Source organism: Oncorhynchus mykiss, chromosome 17, assembly GCF_013265735.2.
Source record: "Oncorhynchus mykiss isolate Arlee chromosome 17, USDA_OmykA_1.1, whole genome shotgun sequence".
In the NCBI taxonomy this organism is placed as follows: domain Eukaryota; kingdom Metazoa; phylum Chordata; class Actinopteri; order Salmoniformes; family Salmonidae; genus Oncorhynchus; species Oncorhynchus mykiss.
The window spans coordinates 46,170,770-46,191,646 of record NC_048581.1 but is presented as its reverse complement, the minus strand read 5'-3'; the positions used below and the strand labels follow the sequence as shown (position 1 = coordinate 46,191,646).

Here is a 20,877-nt window from a genome sequence, read left to right as displayed (position 1 = left end):
TCAATATCTTTACTTTGAAAACCAAGTAAAAACAATTTGTATCAAAACAATTCTATGGGTAAAAAAAAGCATGTTAATGTCACATGGATAAATGTCACGACATAAAGTCAGGCTGATAAAATGGATGATGCACAGTAATCATACCAAACTGGTAGACAGGGCCATATCTTAGTGAAATAAACTGAGGTAATTGAAAAACAAGACAAGCGGACATACAGTGGAGGAATAGTCAACCTAACACTCAAATGGTCCAACACATACAGTATAGTAGGTTTATTGTAGTCACAAGGCTACAAGTTTTATGTTTCGATCCAAACAGATCTTTGTCAAACCTGAAAAACTGTCTGGATATTTGTTGGAATATTTAACCCTATAAGTGCCAACAGGGGTCAATTTTGACCCTCAAGTGGTCAAAGATTGCCATTTCAGACAACCCTCCCACAATTTACCATGATTTCAGTGTTAACATAGTAATCTCTATTTTGTGTACTTGTTTTGCGTGGCTAAACTGAACATGTAAACTTAGTAAACTTAGTGATAAAAGCACCACATTTGTACCCTGAAAAGATATAGATATGGAATACCATAGTATCATAACAAAGTCATAATACCCATAAAACCTAGCGGTCAAACAGCGAAATGGTTCCAATAGTCCCCCCCCCCCCCCAGCCAAAAATGCCATATTACAACGTATGTGTTGTGATAATTGCGTTGTTTGCTCTATAACCTGTTCATTTATATGCCTTGTGACCGTGATATATAGGCCTAAAGGCCGAGACAATAAGAAGACGCATTGGCAGAATAAATTCAACCACACGTTTGTTTTAGCACAAAACCGGACAGCAACCTCTGTCCAGTGAAGTCCACAAAGCATATTGCATGTACAGTAGCAGACACTTACATGACCTACAGCATGGTGTTTCTAAAACCCCCTGTGGAAAAAATGAAATGAAAAAACGATTGGAACCATTTCACTGTTTGCACTTTACTAGTAATATTTTGGGCAACTTTTACTTCACTAAACTAAATGATGTCTGAGTGTTGGAGTGTGCTCCTGGATATCTGTCAATAAAAATAAAAAAACAAACAAATGTCTTCTTGATTGTTTAATATAAGAAATTTGAAATTATTTTTATTTTACTTTTACTTTTGATACTCAAGTACATTTTAGCAATTCCATTTACATTTGAAACTTATGTATATTTAAAACCAAATAAAGACTTTTACTCAAGTAGTATTTTACTAGGTGACTTTCACTTTTACTTGAGTCATTTTCTATTAAGGTATCTTTACTTTTACTCAAGTATGACAATTGAGTACTTTTTCCACCACTGGCTCTATGGAGCTACCCCAGATATGGCCGCTCGGGGGGCATGGCAACCACTGTAACTAAAAAAATACCAAATCGAGAGTCTCATCTTTTCGATGCAATAGGAACTGAATTGATAGCCCATAGCATTCCAAAGTTAGAGCTAAGAGTCTGATGGCACCGGCGCCCATATCGCCTATATTGCCGGCCATCTTAGGTCATACCAGTAGGTCAGATTAGCTGTTTCGCCAATGTCTCAGCCTCTGAGTATCACAGAAACAAAACACTTTGAATGAATAACATGTTCATAACAAGTGGCTATGGATGAAATTGATCAAAATTTCTGTTCAAAACATGAAACCATACAAAAACGTTTATTTTGAAACATCAAATTTGACTATAAATGTGCAATTATTTTCAAAATATATGCTTATTTTGGGGGAATTTAAACTATTTACTTGTGTTACAAAATGTAAACAAAAGAAAAAGTGTTATTGTTTGACAGAAAGTGTATTTTTGTCATATTTTCCTATTTTGGTAAAAAAAATATCCCCTTTAAAATCTTTAATATGTTGCCACTTTTAGGGTTGTGTCCACTATGCCTTATTCTATCTCTCCGCAATTTCTTTATGTCCAGCACATATCCGTTTGACAACAAATTTTTTTTAGATACTACTCACCTGTCTGCCCACTTGCAGGTAGTTGCAGGCCAGCTCCTGCTGGCACGACTTGGACTTGAGCATGGACCGGTCCAGGGTGGCCGAGTGGCCCTTCTGCAGCACCTGTCTGGGCTGACCCAGGGTCAGTGTCGACCACGAACCCCCCTTCATAAAGTCATTACTGTTCACCCCCATGCTGATCCCACCTCCTCCTCCGCCCCCACCTCCGCCCCCAGGTCCTGGCAGTGCCTGTTGATACTTTATGACCTCGTTGTGGCTCTTGGATGAGCTGATGGTATTGTATCCGCTGTGGACCACGTAGCGGCTCTGGTGCCCCTGCTGCTGCTGTAGTGCCCCCTGCTGGGAATCGTAGGCAGTACCGTGGGTGGCGTGCTGGGTGGCATGTGCTGTGGGTCGTCCCAGTGTCATGGCTATGGGGTTGCGGTAGTTGCTGAGGTCAGCACTGTCCAGGTCGTCCGAGCTCCAGTAGCCCGACATGTTGGAGCGCGGCCGCCGCTTGCCCGTGCCGCCCCCATCTGACTTGGACCCGCCCCGGTCTTTGCTCTTTGCTCGCTGGTCCCGCTTCCCACCGTCCTCGGTCCCGGATGAGGTCCCACCGCTGCCACTTCCTGCCCCCGAACGCCCATTGACACCCTTGAGGTTGTGGCCATCCATTGACTGTGACTTGGCGAAGAGCTTCTGGACAGAGCACACCAGGTTACGGATGCGCCCGGGGCTGTCGGTGCGCTGCTTGGAGGCGGCGGAGAGGGCGGCCGATGTGCTCCGGTGGAACTGCAGTGTGCTGAAGCCATCTCTGGGCCCCCCAGGCAGCTGCTTGTCCAACTGGTCCAGCAAGTTAGGCGCCAGCTGCCGGTTCATCTTGGCCCCGCCGGAGATGGTGGCAGAGCCGCTGGTGATCATGGGCCCCCGACTGCTCTGCAGGCCCCCCATGCCACTCGAGCCATGCATCCCTATGCCCATTCCCATGCCCATGGACATGGAGGTGCCCAGGGTTCCCGTGCTAATGCCCCCGATGCTGTCCCCCTGTGGCGGGGAGAAGTCGGACGGGTCATAGTGGGCGTTGTAATGGATGCGGGGGAAGGTGCTGCTGTTGGACAGCTGGTTGTTGAGGGGGAGAGAATAGTCCGGGGGCAGGGAGCCCTGATTGTAGTGGTGGTCCACAGAGGGGTTGTAGTGGTGCGGGTCCATGGTGCCGTAGTGGTCCATGCTGGTGGGGCTGAGAAGGTAGGGGCTGCGAGGCAGTGTGGCGGCCTGGTGGGGGTACAGGGGCTCCGGGGGGCCCTGGGTGGGGTCGCAGGAGTCGGAGCGATTGCGGTTGGCTCCTAACCCTTTCATGGTGGTCAGGAGGGGCCCCCTTCTAGAAGACTCCCCAGCCAGGGAGAGACGAGAGGCCTGGAGGATGACTCCTGGAAAAGAGAGAGAGAGAGAGAGAGAGAGAGAGAGAGAGTTGGGTAAGCTTCTACCCAGACAGACACACACCATTTCTTACATGCAATACATATGCACAGGCAAACAAACAAAAAACATTTATGCGCACAGACTGACGAGCACTGTGAAATTATTTCATCTCAATGAGCCAACACCCCACAGCCTTCCACGGAGAACATCAGTCTTCAAATGTTAAAATGTTGGAAATAGATAGGAACAACAAGACTAGAAACAATGCAATGTTGCAACCTGTGGGTCAGAAGGTTTGTTTTGTCGACAATTGCTGGCAGCCACATACAGCTACATCCATGGCATTGTAGAGTTATACTTTCAACTGAAGAGAGCAGTTGGAAAATTGTGACTATTGGCAATTAATCTCTCCTTATCAACATTTCTTGACGAGATAATCATAACCTGACATTGTAATCTGAGAGAGAGAGAGAGAGAGAGAGTGTGGATAGTGTGTGTTTTTGTGGTGCGTGCATGGGGATGGGATGTCATTGTCATTGCTCTCGGCATAGCATGAGTAGCCAGCTAAACCCATCAAGACATCCCTTTTATCCTCTCACACATCCAACATCAAACCTCCACCTCGCTTCTGTTCCACTCTGATAGCAACACCTCCTGCTACCAACTATCCTCCACAGCCGGGAGGTACCCAGTGCCTTATCACCAGGAGAGCCCTTACCTCCGGGTAGACCCCTCCCTTCTCCCAGCTTCCCATCTGTCTCTTCCTCGCCAGTCTCCAATACATGAGAGCTTTTCCAGCGGGCATCCCTGGCACGGGGCACTAAGACTGGCACGCCCAGTGGTATTATGATGAGGGTTAAGAGGATTGGTGGCAGGGGGTGGCAGATGGGGATTGGCTGGTTGGTGCCCCGCCGCCCGCCTGCCCAGCCCAAGACGGTCTGTGCCAGTGCCCAGCCTGGCAAGGTGGTTAACGCTTGCCATTGCAAAGGGATGGAGCTTTACGGAAGGATGGTTTACGGGGTCAACAACGAGTATCTAATACACTGCAAGCAAGTTGTGTCTGATTTATCTGTGTTTTCTTTATGTAACATGGGTCTGGTTGATCTATTAGGGGAATGGTTAACTAAAGAAATACAGAGTAACTGTCTCTGTTGTCTCCTGTGTCTCCATATGCACTCTCAAAAACTGCAGGTACGTACAGACACAATAAGCTCCTTTACAACCTCTTGTGGAATACAATCATTTGGTGTAAACCTAAAATGCTTTCAACATGTTGTTGCTACAGTATGGCGTTGACAGACTGTGTACAGATTGTCTGTACTGCACACACTTTTATTCCTCTGAAAGAGATCTCACCTACTGTAGTTTATGGCTGTGGGCACAAGGCCAAGCCCTGGACAGTACTGGATACGAAAGGACACCAATCAGAATTGATCTTTACCCTGGAGTGGGTTTTTGACTACAAACACTTTCTGATGGGCTATAACGGACTCGTTACAGGGGAAAAATAAACTTGTATAGTTAGAGGGAAACAAAACTCTGGTTGCAGGGTGCAGCACATTGCTTCAGCACCAACAGTCACAAGAGGAGGCAGCGATTCACAGATTGTTTAACAGCAGTAAAAGTGAGCATTCAGTTTAAATACGTTAGTCATAAAATGTGTTCAATTTTCTACAACAATCTACTCTACAGTATTTGAATAACCGTAGCGACGGTTTTATTAACGGTATAAAGCCAGGTCTTTATACACAAACGATCTCTTGCGTCACTATTTACTACACAATTCTATGTCAAACAACAAGAGTTCTGTGATAATCGAGTCCTGCTTCTTGGAAAAGTCAACAATCGTTGGTGTCAAGCAAAAACAAGAATGATCACCAAAAATGTGCACCCCTTTTAGGTCCCCAGGACCAGGGTTAAGAAACACTGCCCCAAGGAGCTGCTTGGCCTTTAAAACGCCAAGGGTGTGTTCAGTTGGTAAGTTTTGCTATGTTTTGCGACAGTGTGCTGAACGACATTGTTTTCTTACAACTGAGATACATTTGCTGGATGGGCATGAAGGGGTGTTGACCGGAAGGCTTGCTAAAAAAATCCTGCTGAAGCGGAGCGCACTATACGCGGTCACCCAATCAACAGCAAAGAGTTGCAATACTCCTCAATATTCTGTTCACATCAACATTTGCTACATTTCTCTCTTTCGGAACGCAGCAGGTGTAGTAGGCCAAAGGTATTTTAGTCGGGATATATAGTATGTGTACACTGTAAATGTAGTGGTATTAAAAGTACTGAATTGGGGAGTAGGTTTTTATATATATCGAAGGTGTGTGCATTTAGTGAGTGTGTGTTTATAGGGAATGGGTGTGGCTCTACAGGGATTTCTGCTATTTTACAATTGAAAATAAACTCAAGTCAAGGGAATTAAACAAGTTACGTATGTTTAGTTTTGTGTGTTTTGTGTTTACATATGTATGTGGTCAATAATGAGTATCTGATTTCTCAATGATTTCTTGGATGCAAAAAGGGTCAGATTAATCTATTTGGTGAATGGTTAAATCAATAAATAAAAAGTGGAACTGACTCTAGTCTGTTGTCTCTTGTGGCTCTCTACACACTCTGAAAAACTGTCAGGATGTTGTTTTTATTGTCTGATAGTATGGTCCTCTGTAGCTCAGTTGGGCGAGCATGGTGCTTGCAATGCCAGGACAATGGGCTTGATTCTCGGGACCACCCATCCTTAAATTGTGTACACGCATGACTAAGTTGCTTTGGATAAAAGTGTCTGTTAAATGGTATATATTATTATATCAAAATGTTATTAAGTATCAAGTTGATAGCTCTGAACAACTAATAAAAGTGCATTGAATTCTGACTGAGGACAGGACAAGAGCAAAATGCCCATGCAGAAAGAGCTAATTTGGCTGACAAAATTGCGTAATTTATTAAATGTAACTAGGGTGGAAATAATATAAGGTATACATTTTCTTCCGAAGCAGAAAATATGATAATTGTACTACCACGCTGACTGAAAATGATAGCAACGGACAAATAAATCACACATTATGTCTCAATTAATTTACAGCCCCATGTAAATGGAGTGTGATTTTCTAGCAGGCAAATGAGATGAATGATTCTGAAGGTGCAGCTGTAATACGCGCACACATACACACAGGCGCACATGAACGCATTCACAAACAGGAAAGAATGCACACACACACACACACACACGCTGGATAACCCAGCTCCCCGAGAGTAGTCTAACTCATCCGTATACGCTAACGATTGATTTAGCGCATCTCTCCCCACACAACCGACTGCCACTTCTATCCCACCGCAATTAGCATGCGACAGACTCATGCTAATTTAACGTGATAATCAGAGAACTGTTTAAATACAATCTCTCTGCTGATAGATAGCCCAGAGGGTCAACTCCTCACTATCAATTCACAGCACATTTAGCTGACAGTCTCATATCGCATCCTGCCACACTGCTTGGCTTGGTTTAGCGTAGCCTCCTGAATGCTAATCAGCGTTGTCCTCTGATGAGCATAAAACATGTGCTGTAGTAGGAGGGTATACGCAAGAATACACCATTTACCTTTAATATTTGTGACCATTGCATGTACTCACTTCTTAATCCCCAATATCAATGTTAAATTATTTTGGTCACTGAGCAAATTTCAGGTCTGCTGAGCACAAACTTGAACTTTGTAAAAAAGGATGTGCAAATTCTAGCAGGTGTTTATTGTGAACACTGAGGATGTACCAGCTTTACAGTTTCAGACAGTGGTCAAGTAGCCTACTGTGATCATAATGTAGGACTACCAGAGTGGCCTACCATCAACATTTTAACTTGGAAATAGCTGTTCTATAATTTCGCCTACAGCAGCAGCCAATGTGTGGTGTTCAATGTAGGCCTACATTCCATGATACTTTTGGGCTTGACATTAACATGTTTATCCACTTGTCTTTCAGACAAGTAGGTGACTGAAAATGTTGTTGTGTTTGTTGCAAGAACCTACTTTACAAAATAAATAAATAATATTATTATTGCCATACCATTATTACAGAGAATCAGACAAATTATTCTACCCTCTGCCTATTGGCTGCCTAGCTCATTCAAGCCTGTCTCAAAATACAACACTGCCCCTTTAATACCAAAAAAGTCATTTACCTGACTTGCTTTTCAAAGATGTCTAGAAATGTAAACATGTTGTGCTCTTGTAGGAACCAATCACTCCCCCATTGCTGACTACAAATGATTTATAACTGGGCTAATAACTCACTAACTAGTAAAGGATATAAACAAATGTGCACACTTGGCTACATGCAGCTCTCGCTTTGATCACAAAACAAACGCATCTACTCACAACTGCTCATGCTGTAAACACAGTCCAGTCCAATTGCACAGATCCATATGGAAATGGTCTATTTGCATATAGGCTTACTGCAGCTCTGATTGGTTATGCAGCTCCGATCTGTGTAGAATACGGGCTAAGTTGTGCCTGTCAATGTAGTAGAATCCTACTCCAATGCGTTCTGCCTACAACAAAATCTCTTGCATAGTCATTTTTGCATACCAAGTCTTCCATAGTTTGTTTTGTTTTGTTACATAGTTTATAGTACATAGTACATATGTTGCATTGAAAGTGGCTAATATTGTGTTGATTCGATCACAATTCACCCAGTATAGGGAAATGTTGATAGTGCTAACTAAGGAGGAAAACTCTAGAAAGTTGAGTGAAGTTCAATCTCGTGCTTCTCTGCACGGGCTGATATTTCCTCTGCATGGCAGTTATGCGGAGGTAGTGTAGGGGAGGTATACGCTGTATCAATTAATAAGGCTGATAGAAAAGATCAGAATGTTTAGCTTAAGATTTTGATAAACAATTATTTTTCACATTTTAAGTGCAACAATGAGCACACACATTTGTAAGTACAAATGTTCCAAAATGCAATTTGCAGATAAACACTTTTCTAGAATTTGCACTGTACATACGAGTGGTTTCCTGGACAGAGATAGAAATATCTGATACAAATTTTGAAAGAGGGGAGATCTAAAGATGCAACTATTCTATCATGTGTTGCTAACATGACTAGGATAATGGCTTTGGCTTAGACAACAAAAGAAAGTTGATTTGAAAACCATTAGAACAGGAGAGCGCATATACAATACAGTATCAACTCGCCTGTAAAAAATTGGAACCTGCACTTGTATATTAATGATACTGTTGTGTATGCTATTGCACCCACAGTCAACCAGGCTCCCATCTCAACTACAGTCTGCCTTCATTGTGTAACAGAGAAACTTTATTGACCTGAAATTAGTATTGAATGGCAGGTTATATGTTGTTCTCTAGACCACATAAAACTAACTGATGATAGAATAAAGTGCCTTTAGGAAAGTATTCAGACCCCTTGACTTTTCCACATTTTGTTACGTTACAGCCTTATTCTAAAATTGATTTTTTTTTAAATTCAGCAATCTGCACAAAATACCCCATAATGACAAAGCAAATAAAACAACTGAAATGCCTTATTTACATAAGTATTCAGACCCTTCGCTATGAGACTCGAAATTCAGCTCAGGCGCATCCTGTTTCCATTGATCATCCTTGAGATGTTTCTACAGCTTCATTGGAGTCCACCTGTTGTAAATTCAATTGATTGGACATTATTTGGAACGGCACATTCCTATCTATATAAGGTCCTGGAGTTGACAGTGCATGTCAGAGCAAAAACCAAGCCATGAATGTAACGACAGATTTCCTCTTCGTCTGAAGAGGAGTAACAGGGATCATACCAAAACGCAGTGTGGTAAGTGTCCATGTTTTAATAGTATAAGACTGAACACGACAGAATACAAAATAACAAAGTGAATATAAACGAAACAGTCCCGTGTGGCACAAACACTGACACAGGAAACAAACACCCACAAACCAACAACGAAACCCAGGCTACCTAAGTATGATTCTCAATCATAGAGAACACACGACACCTGCCTCTGATTGAGAACCATACTAGCCCGAAACAGAAACCAAACATAGAAACACAAACAGACTGCCCACCCCAACTCACGCCCTGACCATACTAAATAACGACAAAACAAAAGAAATAAAGGTCAGAACGTGACAATGCTGTGGGGATATTTTTCAGCGGCAGGCACTGGGAGACGAGTCAGGACCAAGGGAAAGATGAGCAGAACAAAGTACAGAGTTATCCTTGATGAAAACCTGCTCCAGAGCGCTCAGGACCTCAGACTGGGGAGAAGGTTCACCTTACAACAGGACAACAACCCTAAGGACACAAGACAATGCAAGAGTGGCTTCGGGACAAGTCTCTGAATGTCCTCGAGTGGTCCAGCCAGAGCCAGGACTTGAACCCGATCGAACATTTCTGGAGAGACCTGTAAATAGCTGTGCAGGAACACTCCCCATCCAACCTGACAGAGCTTGAGGATCTACAGCAAAGAATGGGAGAAACTCCCCTAAAACAGGTGTGCCAAGCTTGTAGCGGTATACAGTGGCTTGCGAAAGTGTTAACCCCCCTTGACATTCTTCCCATTTTGTTGCCTTACAACCTGTCATTATTATTATTATAATTTTTTTTTTTTGGGGGGTTGGGGTTGTTGTATCATTTGATTTACACAACATGCCTACCACTTTGAAGATGCAAAATATTTTTTATTGTGAAACAAACAAGAGATAAGACAAAAAAACAGAACTTGAGTGTGCATAACTATTCACCCCCCCCGAAGTCAATACTTTGTAGAGCCACCTTTTGCAGCAATTACAACTGCAAGTCTCTTGAGGTTTATCTCTATAAGCTTGGCAGATCTAGCCTCTGGGATTTTTGCCCATTCTTCAAGGAAAAACTGCTCCAGCTCCTTCAAGTTGGATGGGTTCCACTGGTGCACAGCATTCTTTAAGTCATGTCACAGATTCTCTATTGGATTGAGGTCTGGGCTTTGAATAGGCCATTCCAATACATTTAAATGTTTCCCCCCAAAAAACACTCAAATGTTTCAGTAGCAGTATGCTTAGGGTCATTGTCCTGCTGGAAGGTGAACCTACATCTCAGTCTCAAATCTCTGGAAGACTGAAACAGGTTTCCCTCAAGAATTTCCCTGTATTTAACACCATCCATCATTCCTTCAATTCGGACCAGTTTCCCAGTCCCTGCTGATGAAAAACATGATGTTGTTCTCGGGGTGATGAGAGGTGTTGGGTTTGCGCCAGACATAGCGTTTTCCTGGCCAAAAAGCTCAATTTTAGTCTCATCTGACCAGAGTACCTTCTTCCATATGTTTTGGGAACATCAAATGTGTTTGCTTATTTTTTTCTTTAAGCAATTACTTTTTTTCCTGGCCACTCTTCCATAAAGCCCAGCTCTGTGGAGTGTACGGCTTAAAGTGGTCCTATGGACAAATACTCCAATCTCCGCTGTGAAGCTTTGCAGCTCCTTCAGGGTTATCTTTGGTCTCTTTGTTGCCTCTCTGATTAATGCCCTCCTTGCCTGGTCCGTGAGTTTTGGTGGGCGGGCCACTCTGGGCAGGTTTGTTGTGGTGCCATATTCTTTAAATTTTTAAATAATGGATTTAATGGTGCTCCGTGGGATGTTCAAAGTTTCAGATATTTTTTTATAACCCAACCCTGGTCTGTACTTCTCCACAACTTTGTCCCTGACCTGTTTGGAGAGCTCCCTGGTCTTCATAGTGTCACTTGCTTGGTGATGCCCCTTGATTAGTGGTGTTTCAGACTCTGGGGCCTTTCAGAACAGGTATACTGAGATCATGTAACAGATCATGTGACACTTAGATTGCACACAGGTGGACATTATTTAACTAATTATGTGACTTCTGAAGGTAATTGGTTGCACCAGATCTTATTTAGGGGCTTCATAGCTAACGGGATGAATAAATATGCACCCACCACTTTACAGTTTTTACATTTTTATTTCACTTCACCAATTTGGATTATTTTGTTTATGTCCATTACATTCAATCCAATTAAACATCTATTTAAATACAGGTTGTAATGCAACAAAATAGGAACATTCACCAAGGGGGGTGAATACTTTTACATTTCCGTAAGATTTCAGACCCTTTACTCAGTACTTTGTTGAAGCACCGTTGGCAGTGATTACAGCAGAGTCTCTTTGTGTACAGTGCCTTGCAAAAGTATTCACCCCCCTTGGTGAATGTTCCTATTTTGTTGCATTACAACCTGTATTTAAATAGATTTTTAATTGGATTGAATGTAATGGACATAAACAAAATAATCCAAATTGGTGAAGTGAAATAAAAATGTAAAAACTGTAAAGTGGTGGGTGCATATTTATTCATCCCGTTAGCTATGAAGCCCCTAAATAAGATCTGGTGCAACCAATTACCTTCAGAAGTCACATAATTAGTTAAATAATGTCCACCTGTGTGCAATCTAAGTGTCACATGATCTTTTACATGATCTCAGTATATATACACCTGTTCTGAAAGGCCCCAGAGTCTGAAACACCACTAATCAAGGGGCATCACCAAGCAAGTGACACTATGAAGACCAGGGAGCTCTCCAAACAGGTCAGGGACAAAGTTGTGGAGAAGTACAGACCAGGGTTGGGTTATAAAAAAATATCTGAAACTTTGAACATCCCACGGAGCACCATTAAATCCATTATTAAAAAATTGAAAGAATATGGCACCACAATAAACCTGCCAAGAGAGGGCCGCCCACCAAAACCAGGCAAGGAGGGCATTAATCAGAGAGGCAACAAAGAGACCAAAGATAAGCCTGAAGGAGCTGCAAACATTTCTAAAACCTGTTTAAATATAAATTAGCAAACATTTCTAAAAACCTGTTTTTTTGCTTTGTCATTATGGGGTATTGTGTGTAGGTTGATGAGCAATTTATAATATTTTATTTTAGCAATTTTAAAATAAAGCTAACGTTTAAAAAATCAAGGGGGCTGAATACGAAGGCACTGTATGTACTTTGGATGGTGTCCTTATTGATCGTGTCCCTGCTTACACATATCTGGGCATCTGGATAGATGAAAATCTGTCTATTAAAAAGCATATTGATGAGTTAGTTAAGAAGCTGTGAGTAAAAATGGGCTTCTTCTATAGAAATTGGTCCTGCCTCTCTGTCCCGTTTGTTGTAACGATGAGACCAAGGCGCAGCGTGAGATGAATACATTCTTACTTTTAATTCAAATGAAGAACACTTAAACAAACTAACAAAACGAACGTGACGCTATATTAACTGAGTGAGGACACAGGCAACAACACATAGACAATAACCCACAGATAAACCAAAGAATACGGCTACCTAAATATTGTTCCCAATCAGAGACAAAGATAAACAGCGGCCTCTGATTGAGAACCAATCTAGGCAACCACATATAAACCCCTAGGATAGAGAAACCCCTAGACATACAAAACCCCTAGACATACAAAAAACCCTAGACATACAAAAAACCCTAGACATACAAAAACAACCTAGACATACAAAAAACCCTAGACATACAATAACCCCTAGACAATACAAAAACCAAACACACCACCCTTATCACACCCTGACCAAACCAAATAATATTGAAAACTAAGATAACTACGGTCAGGGCGTGACACTCTCGCTACATAATAGAATGCCGATTATTCAGTTGACGTTCCTATTGGTCCTAGACTATGGCAACAACATCTATATGAAAGCAGCTGCCACTTCCTTAAAGCCAATAGATGCAGTTTATCATGGAGCACTGCGCTTTATTACAGGCAAGAATTTAAGTACTCATCACTGCATTCTGGCACAGACAGTTGGTTGGCCCTCTTTGATATCACGTAGGTTTTGATACATTGCTATGTTTTTATTTATAAAGCCCTTTTACAAAAAGTCACACTGTACCTAACATCATTACTAAACTTTAGACATACGAGTTTCCACACCCGGTCACAGAGATGGCCAACTGTGTCCTTTGGTCTCTAATGAGTTAGGTAAATCAGCTTTTAGTTTTGTTGCACCTTATTTCTGGAACAGCCGTCAACATGTTCTTACATTTGATGTGTTAGTGCCTCTAATTTAAATTCAGGAAGCTGATTGAGGACTATATTACTGGTGAATGTGTTTTTTTTATGACCGTGTTTTTCATTCTGCTTTCATTTTGGATTCATATTTTGATGTGTATATTTACTGTAATTTATGTAATTAATCTGTAAAAATTAGCATGGTCTCAGTATGACTCCCGAGAAAATAAAAGTACATATTTTTTTTTTAAATGAAGAAATAAATAATAATTTCTTCAATGTTTCTATGGTGGGATGTTGGATATATTCTACTTTCAAGTAAGGTAAGACCTCACAATATTAAATAAAACGTCCAGGTTTCAAACAATTAGGGAACAGAACAAATATAGCGATGCTAATGAAAGGACCAACCGTCTTCTGGTCAATTGAACGGCTTTCCCAAACACCTTCTCAAATTCAATGTTAACTAGCTACAAATCAGTCTATGCCTACCTGGCAGAATGATATCACGATTATTACATCAGTCCAGTGGCCATTTGTTTTGCAAACCGGCATCTCATGTGCACTCCAGAAACACCCCTAACCAAACAACAGTACTAGGTGCCTGCACCGTTTAATTAAAAGGGTAACTACACTCGAAAAGTTGAAATGTATTCAACGTTTCTCAAACCTCAAGAGCAGTCTCTTGATGTGGTTTAAGCGTTGTCGTGGACTTCATAACATCCGATGTGTGTGTTTTTCTATTTTAAAAAAAATGTGACTTTGAGGGCAAACACCTGAAAGAAAGAAATCAAATCTGAAACCTGGGAATTTTTGACTCAGTTGACAGCCTCATTTAAATAGTAGGCCTACTATTAGCATACTGCCACGGTAAAGCTTGGATTGGCCTGACTGTGAAAAACCCAATATGAGATTAATCATTTTTAGTTAGTTCAGAGTGTATGTCACTGTTTGTCATGCCATTAATCACACAGGGTCCCGTGTGGGATTTTTGTTTTAGCAAAATTTGAATTTACCCACTTCTCCAGGAACCTCTACACCACTGATTAAGTCCCGAATAATGTCAATGTGCAGACAGCCAGTGAAGATACACACACACACACACATTTCTGAATATTTAATGGAGTCAATATGCAGTACGTGATCAGAAAGACTCCTTTTAATTATATTTAGGTCACTTCCAATATAACTTCACATACTGCGTCATTGGCCTAGTTAGTCTACTCTGAGTAGCCCTCTTTTTGGAATAGACTTGGGTTAGGTCTTTTTAAGGGATTTGCCTTGCTTATTGCTCTGCCTTGCATTGGCCTAGATGGCGATGATGATATACTCTGAACAACCCAGAAAGCCAGAAGAGGCTGGGCGGATCGAGTCCGGGTGAAACATTTAAAGCGGAACAAATACATTGGGATTGATTGATTAACGCCCCGCTGCGTGTCGAGGAGTATGTACTCTTCCCTCTTTTTGAGAAGGGCTCGGCCTGAGACGACAGTTTCTTGCGCTCTCCTTTTATATATTTATTTTTGCATGCAGTGTTTTCTGTTACTATAATACATCGCGTTCTATTATTGAATGAGCCCATGTGGTTGAAAAGATGAAAGCAGAGGCGGATGTAGGAGACCATTTAATTCAGCTCTTTCTCCATTTGGTGGAAGGATTGAGTTGGGGTCTAGCTGCTTCGCACTGTAGTGATTCATAAAGCAGCCAGGTCAATGTGAGGTGTCAAGTTACTTTTCATTGTGGAGAAACTTGTGGTCGGAAATAACACCCCATTAGACCGGGCTACTTCTGCAAACGTTATACTACCCTGGATCACAGCACCATGGTATAGATATTACCCCATTGCCATTATAGCCATAACATATCTTTAACGAGAGAGAGAAGGAAGAGGCGATTTCAAGAGGAGGACAGAACAGATAAAAAGGGGGGTAGAGCAGGAAACATCACTATGCAGTTACCGATAGCCGCTTCAAAGACATGCGCTGCTACCGGCTTATTGGAAGAGATTCTCCCTGCCTCGTGCACAGGGGAGCTGCCATCTGCTCATAGTCCAATGGAAAGGGCAAGTTTGGCATGGTGTCCAATCCCTGACCTGACCACATTTCCATCCACAACCATATACATAGTGTGCCCTTCTAACCATTAGGGGGTGCCATTATCCAATACAAAAAACACTGACTCCATGCATTCATGAGTAAGGTGAATTTGCCACTGGAAAGGTCAGGTTTTGCATTTGTGTGTTTTTTCTTCCTATTGGATAAGGTTAGGATTTGGCGCAGGTAAGCTGATCCTAGATCTGTACTGTACGGCAACTTCTACCCGGTGGCCAATCATAATACACAGTTTTAATACGTGGAATACAATACAATTCCTTTGATTTTTTATTTAACCTTTATCCAGACGAGTCAATTAAGAGCAAATTCTTATTTACAACGGTTGCCTGGCAATGTAGTTTTTTAATGCAATAACACCGGCGTAAAATGCGTCATTATTGCTTGTGGGACTGCTTTGTTCACAATGGCCATCTGGACTTGGTTGTTTTACTGCTTGGTTTTAAGAGGTGATAAACTCCAAGGTTAAAAACCTTGAAGAGTCTCTCAGGTGAAAGCTGTTGGATCTAATAAGCCTCGTGGGGAAATATTCATTTTGTTCAAGGATACGGTTGGCATTGGTGTCTCATTTAGTCTCAGGACTAAATAACGACCCACAGGAGACATAACACCCACATCTCCAATTATGGAAGCATATATCTGTCAGAAAACCTGTGTTATTGATTTGTCATTACCCAATTAGAGTTTGAACATGAATATGGGCAGCCACATGCTTTCATACCAACTACTATCGACAAGGTCCCCACTCAGAAGGCTAAACGTACAAGCTCTATACAAATAACATTTGACACTGAGACATTGAGATATCTGAAAATCCTGTGGATACTTGAATAATCCGTGATTCAGTTGTGTAGTCCAGTCTTCCAACATCGTGTCTGCTTAGCTACAAGGAAGCACGCACCACATAGATTTACATGTACACCGATAGGTGCAGTGAAATGTGTGGTTTTACAGGGTCGAACCTACACTGAGCGTACAAAACATTAGGAACATGACATAGACTCACCATAGACTCTTTCCATGACATAGAATTACCAGGTGAATAAAGGTGAAAGCTATTATTACCTTATGGATGTCACTTGTTAAATCCAAATCAATCAGTGTAGATGAAGGGGACGAGACAGGTTAAAGAAGTATTTTTAAACCAGGAGACAATTGAAACAGGGATTGTGTGTGTGTACCATTCAAAGGTGAATGGGCAAGACAAAATATTTAAGTGCCTTTGAATGGGGTCTGGTAGTATGTGCCAGGTGCACCGGTTTGAATGTGTCAAGAACTGCAACGCTGCTGGATTTTTCACACTCAACAGTGTGCTGTGTATATCAAGAATGGTCCACCACCCAAAGGACATCCAGCCAACTTGACACAATTGTGGGAAGCATTGGAGTCAACATGGGCCAGAATCCCTGTGGAATGCTTTCAACACCTTGCAGAGTAAATTCCCCAATGAATTGAGGCTGTTCTGAGAGCAAAAGGGGATGCAACTCAATATTAGGAAGGTGTTCTTAATGTTTTGTACACTCAGTGTATGTCCTCAAACAGGTAAATCCCAAACTCAAACCCTGAGCCAAGCTGGTCATCTAAAGCCAATAGCAAAGTTGGAACCTCCAGGTTGCCAGATCCAGACTGCATGGGAGCCTGAGGGCGGGTTACCTCACAGCGGGGAAGGTATAGCCACATCTGAGAAGCGCTGTGTGGAAGATGTGTACTTTGTCAGAACATATCTCAGTCATGGAGCCCTGAGCCCCATCTGCTCCACTGGCTTAGAGGACAGGGGTGTGAGAGGGGGATGTGTGTGTGTGTGTGTGTGTGTGTGTGTGCGTGTGTGTGGAAGAGAGAGGGAGGGAGGGAGAATGAGAGAGAGGCAGGCAGGGGAGAGAGGGGAAGGAGGAGGGAGAGAGAGAGGAGGGAGAGAGAGAGAGAGAGAGAGAGAGAGAGGGCAGGGAGGAGGGAGAGAGAGAAGGCAGGGGGAGAGACAGGAGAAGGAGGAGGGAGAGAGGGGGGAGAGAGAGGAGAAGGAGGAGGGAGAGAGAGAGAAAGAGAGAAGGGAGGGGGGCAAGAGAGGTGAAGGAGGAGGGAGAGAGAGGAGGAGGAGGGAGAGAGGGGGAGGGAGGAAGGGGAGGGAGAGAGAGAGAAGGGAGGGAGGGAGAGAGGAGGGAGAGAGAGAAGGGAGGGAGGAGGGAGGGAGAGAGAGGGAAGGAGGAAGGAGAGAGAAAGGAAGTGAGAAAGAGATAGGAGAAGGTGGAGGGAGAGAGAGGGTTCGAGGAGAGAGAGAAGGGAGATATGAGTGAGGGAGAGAGAGAGGGAAGGAGGAGTGACAAAGAGGGGAGGGAGGAGGGAGAGAGAGGAGAAGGAGGAGGGAGAGAGGGGAGGAGGGAGAGAGAGGAGAAGGATGAGGGAGAGAGAGAGGAGGGAGGAGGAAGAGAGAGATAGAAGGGAGTGAGGGAGGGATAGAGAAGAGGAGGGAGAGAGGGTAGGGAGGAGAGAGAGAGAGAGAGAGAGAGAGAGAGAGGGGGAGGGAGAGAGGGGGAGGGAGGGAGGGAGGGAGGGAGGGAGGGAGGGAGGGAGGGAGGGGGGGCAGAGAGGAGTAAACAAGAGGTGCTGTGTTGAATGAAAACAATCTGAAGGGAAATGCGAAATGCGAAAAACGTGATCTAAAATGAAAGAGGGGTTGAGAAAGGGAGAGAGAGGGAGGAAGATATAGAGGAAGAGAGGAGGGAGGGGGGCAAGAGAGGTGAAGGAGGAGGGAGAGAGAGGAGGAGGAGTGAGAGAGGGGGAGGGAGGAAGGGGAGGGAGAGAGAGAGAAGGGAGGGAGGGAGAGAGGAGGGAGTGAGAGGAAAAGGAGGAGGGAGAGAGAAGGGAGAAGGGAGAGAGGGAGAGGAGAAGGAGGAGGGAGAGAGGATGGAGGAGGGAGAGAGAGAAGGGAGGGAGGAGGGAGGGAGAGAGAGGGAAGGAGGAAGGAGAGAGAAGGGAGATATGAGTGAGGGAGAGAGAGAGGGAAGGAGGAGTGACAAAGAGGGGAGGGAGGAGGGAGAGAGAGGAGAAGGAGGAGGGAGAGAGGGGAGGAGGGAGAGAGAGGAGAAGGATGAGGGAGAGAGAGAGGAGGGAGGAGGAAGAGAGAGATAGAAGGGAGTGAGGGAGGGATAGAGAAGAGGAGGGAGAGAGGGTAGGGAGGAGAGAGAGAGGGGGGGGAGGGAGAGAGGGGGAGGGAGGGAGGGGGGGAGGGAGAGAGGGGGAGGGAGGGAGGGAGGGAGGGAGGGAGGGAGGGAGGGAGGGAGGGAGGGAGGGAGGGAGGGAGGGAGGGGCAGAGAGGAGTAAACAAGAGGTGCTGTGTTGAATGAAAACAATCTGAAGGGAAATGCGAAATGCGAAAAACGTGATCTAAAATGAAAGAGGGGTTGAGAAAGGGAGAGAGAGGGAGGAAGATATAGAGGAAGAGATGGAGAGATGCGGTGAGTGAGAAAGGAAGAGAGGGAGGAAGATATGAAGGATGAGATGGAGAGATACGGTGAGCAGGAAGAGGAAGAGAGGGAGGAAGATATCGAGGATGAGATGGAGAGATACAGTGAGCGAGAAAGGAGGAGGGAGGAAAATATGGAGGAAGAGATGGAGAGATACGGTGAGAGGGAAGAGGAATAAATAGAGAACAAGGGAGAAATCAATGACGAGTAAGAAGAAATGAAGGAATGAGAAATAAAATAAGAGAAACATTGGTGGAGTAACTATGAACTATTCTTGTGGGGACCAGAAGTCCCCACAAGAATAGCAAACAAACAGAAATATGAAGGTCAAATGCTATTGCTAGGGGGTTTAAGGTTAAGGTTAGAATTAGTGTTAGGGTTAGAATTACGTTAAGGGTTAGGGTAAGGAACTAGGGTTAGGTTCAGGGTTAAATTTGATTTTGAATGGAAGTGAATTGTGTTCCCCCACAAAGTTAGCTGTACAAGATTGTGTGTATATGTTCCTGAGATTGTGTATTTAATCAAATGTGTGTGTGTGTATGTGTGAAGCACCAGTAGCTCCTAATTACATTAGGCTGTATGCCGTCAGTTCTGGGCTCTGGCCTAGTTTCACATCTATAAATTTACCAGTCTTGGTGGCCCACTCATTTCAGCCAATCTCTAAAGACCATGACACACACACACACACACACACACACACACACACACACACACACACACACACACACACACACACACACACACACACACACACACACACACACACACACACTACTTCACCAGCAAAGGCGGGGACGGATTGGAGTATGTTCCTTGCCCTTCAAAAGTTGTCATTTTAAAAGTTAAGAGGCGAACACGGATACTGAGTTATGATCTAATTTCAGTAGTTAGCGTGGCCGTGCGAAATGGAATTCCTCTGTTTTCGGAAGGTAGAGAAATGTACAGCAATGGAATTAATGATCATTTGAAAGTAGTATAATATAAGTACATTGGTGGTGGATAGTCCTTTGCCTCATGGCACGGCATATACATAAGCACGTTTTGCATAGTTTTAAAGAAATGGTATTTAACTAACACTGTCTATAGCTCATATTCTGAATTTCAGAGATATTGCAGGATATTAGCCACAACAGAGCCTCTAGCTAAACTCTTAGCTTTAAATGAATTGTTAGCCCAGGGCCGATTTAGCCATTCAATTTCACGTTTGTTTACCTTTTCATCAGTGACAACATACAGATGCCAGGGCTAGGTTCCACTCTGAAAACATGCACCCTTCCTTCCCATATGCCCTTGTTGACTTCCCCTTGTAGATCTGAGATGGATCGGAGAGGTGAGAGCAACAGGATGGATCACCCTATCATCAGGACACTTCCACCAGAACGAACCATTCCACTCAGATTCAGGAGGGTAAAGTCATAACGGTCAGAATGGAACTCACGCCACATTTCTTTAACCCTGTTTCAACAGAGCTTCCCTTTAGAAAATGAGGCTACCCTGATGTATGCTGCAGTAAACAATTTGGAGAAACGTTATGAGGTTGTCTTGTACTACTTTACTTTTAGCATGATTGTGTGTGTGTGTGTGTGAGTGTTGCACAGTGGGTATTTATATAGCAGGGAATAAAACGGACATGGGCAGCTATCCCAGAGTACCATGCGCACAGAGCAGAGCAGTAGAGCTGGGTGTTCTAGGCTACAGCTGGGTCTGCTATCTCTAGATCCAGGGCAGATAAGAAACTCTAATACAAACCGACATACAGAGATGCGAGACACATGCACGTGTGCACACACACACACACGCACACGCACGCACGCACACACACACACACACGCACGCACGCACACACACACACACACGCACGCACGCACGCACACACACACACACACACACGCATGCATGCACT

General features: G+C 43.5%; 1 protein-coding gene across 3 annotated transcripts in view; it reads right to left on the bottom strand.

The window, feature by feature from the left end:
* Positions 1-20,877, bottom strand: part of dlgap4b (discs, large (Drosophila) homolog-associated protein 4b) — a 74,905-nt gene that overhangs the window by 47,736 nt on the left and 6,292 nt on the right. For all 3 annotated transcript variants that reach the window (XM_021568600.2, XM_036949984.1, XM_021568602.2), the window contains exon 2: positions 1,990-3,395. In XM_021568600.2, the coding sequence (XP_021424275.2) occupies positions 1,990-3,324 (1,335 nt within the window). In that variant the 5' untranslated portion in view covers positions 3,325-3,395. The remainder of the gene's footprint in view (positions 1-1,989; positions 3,396-20,877) is intronic.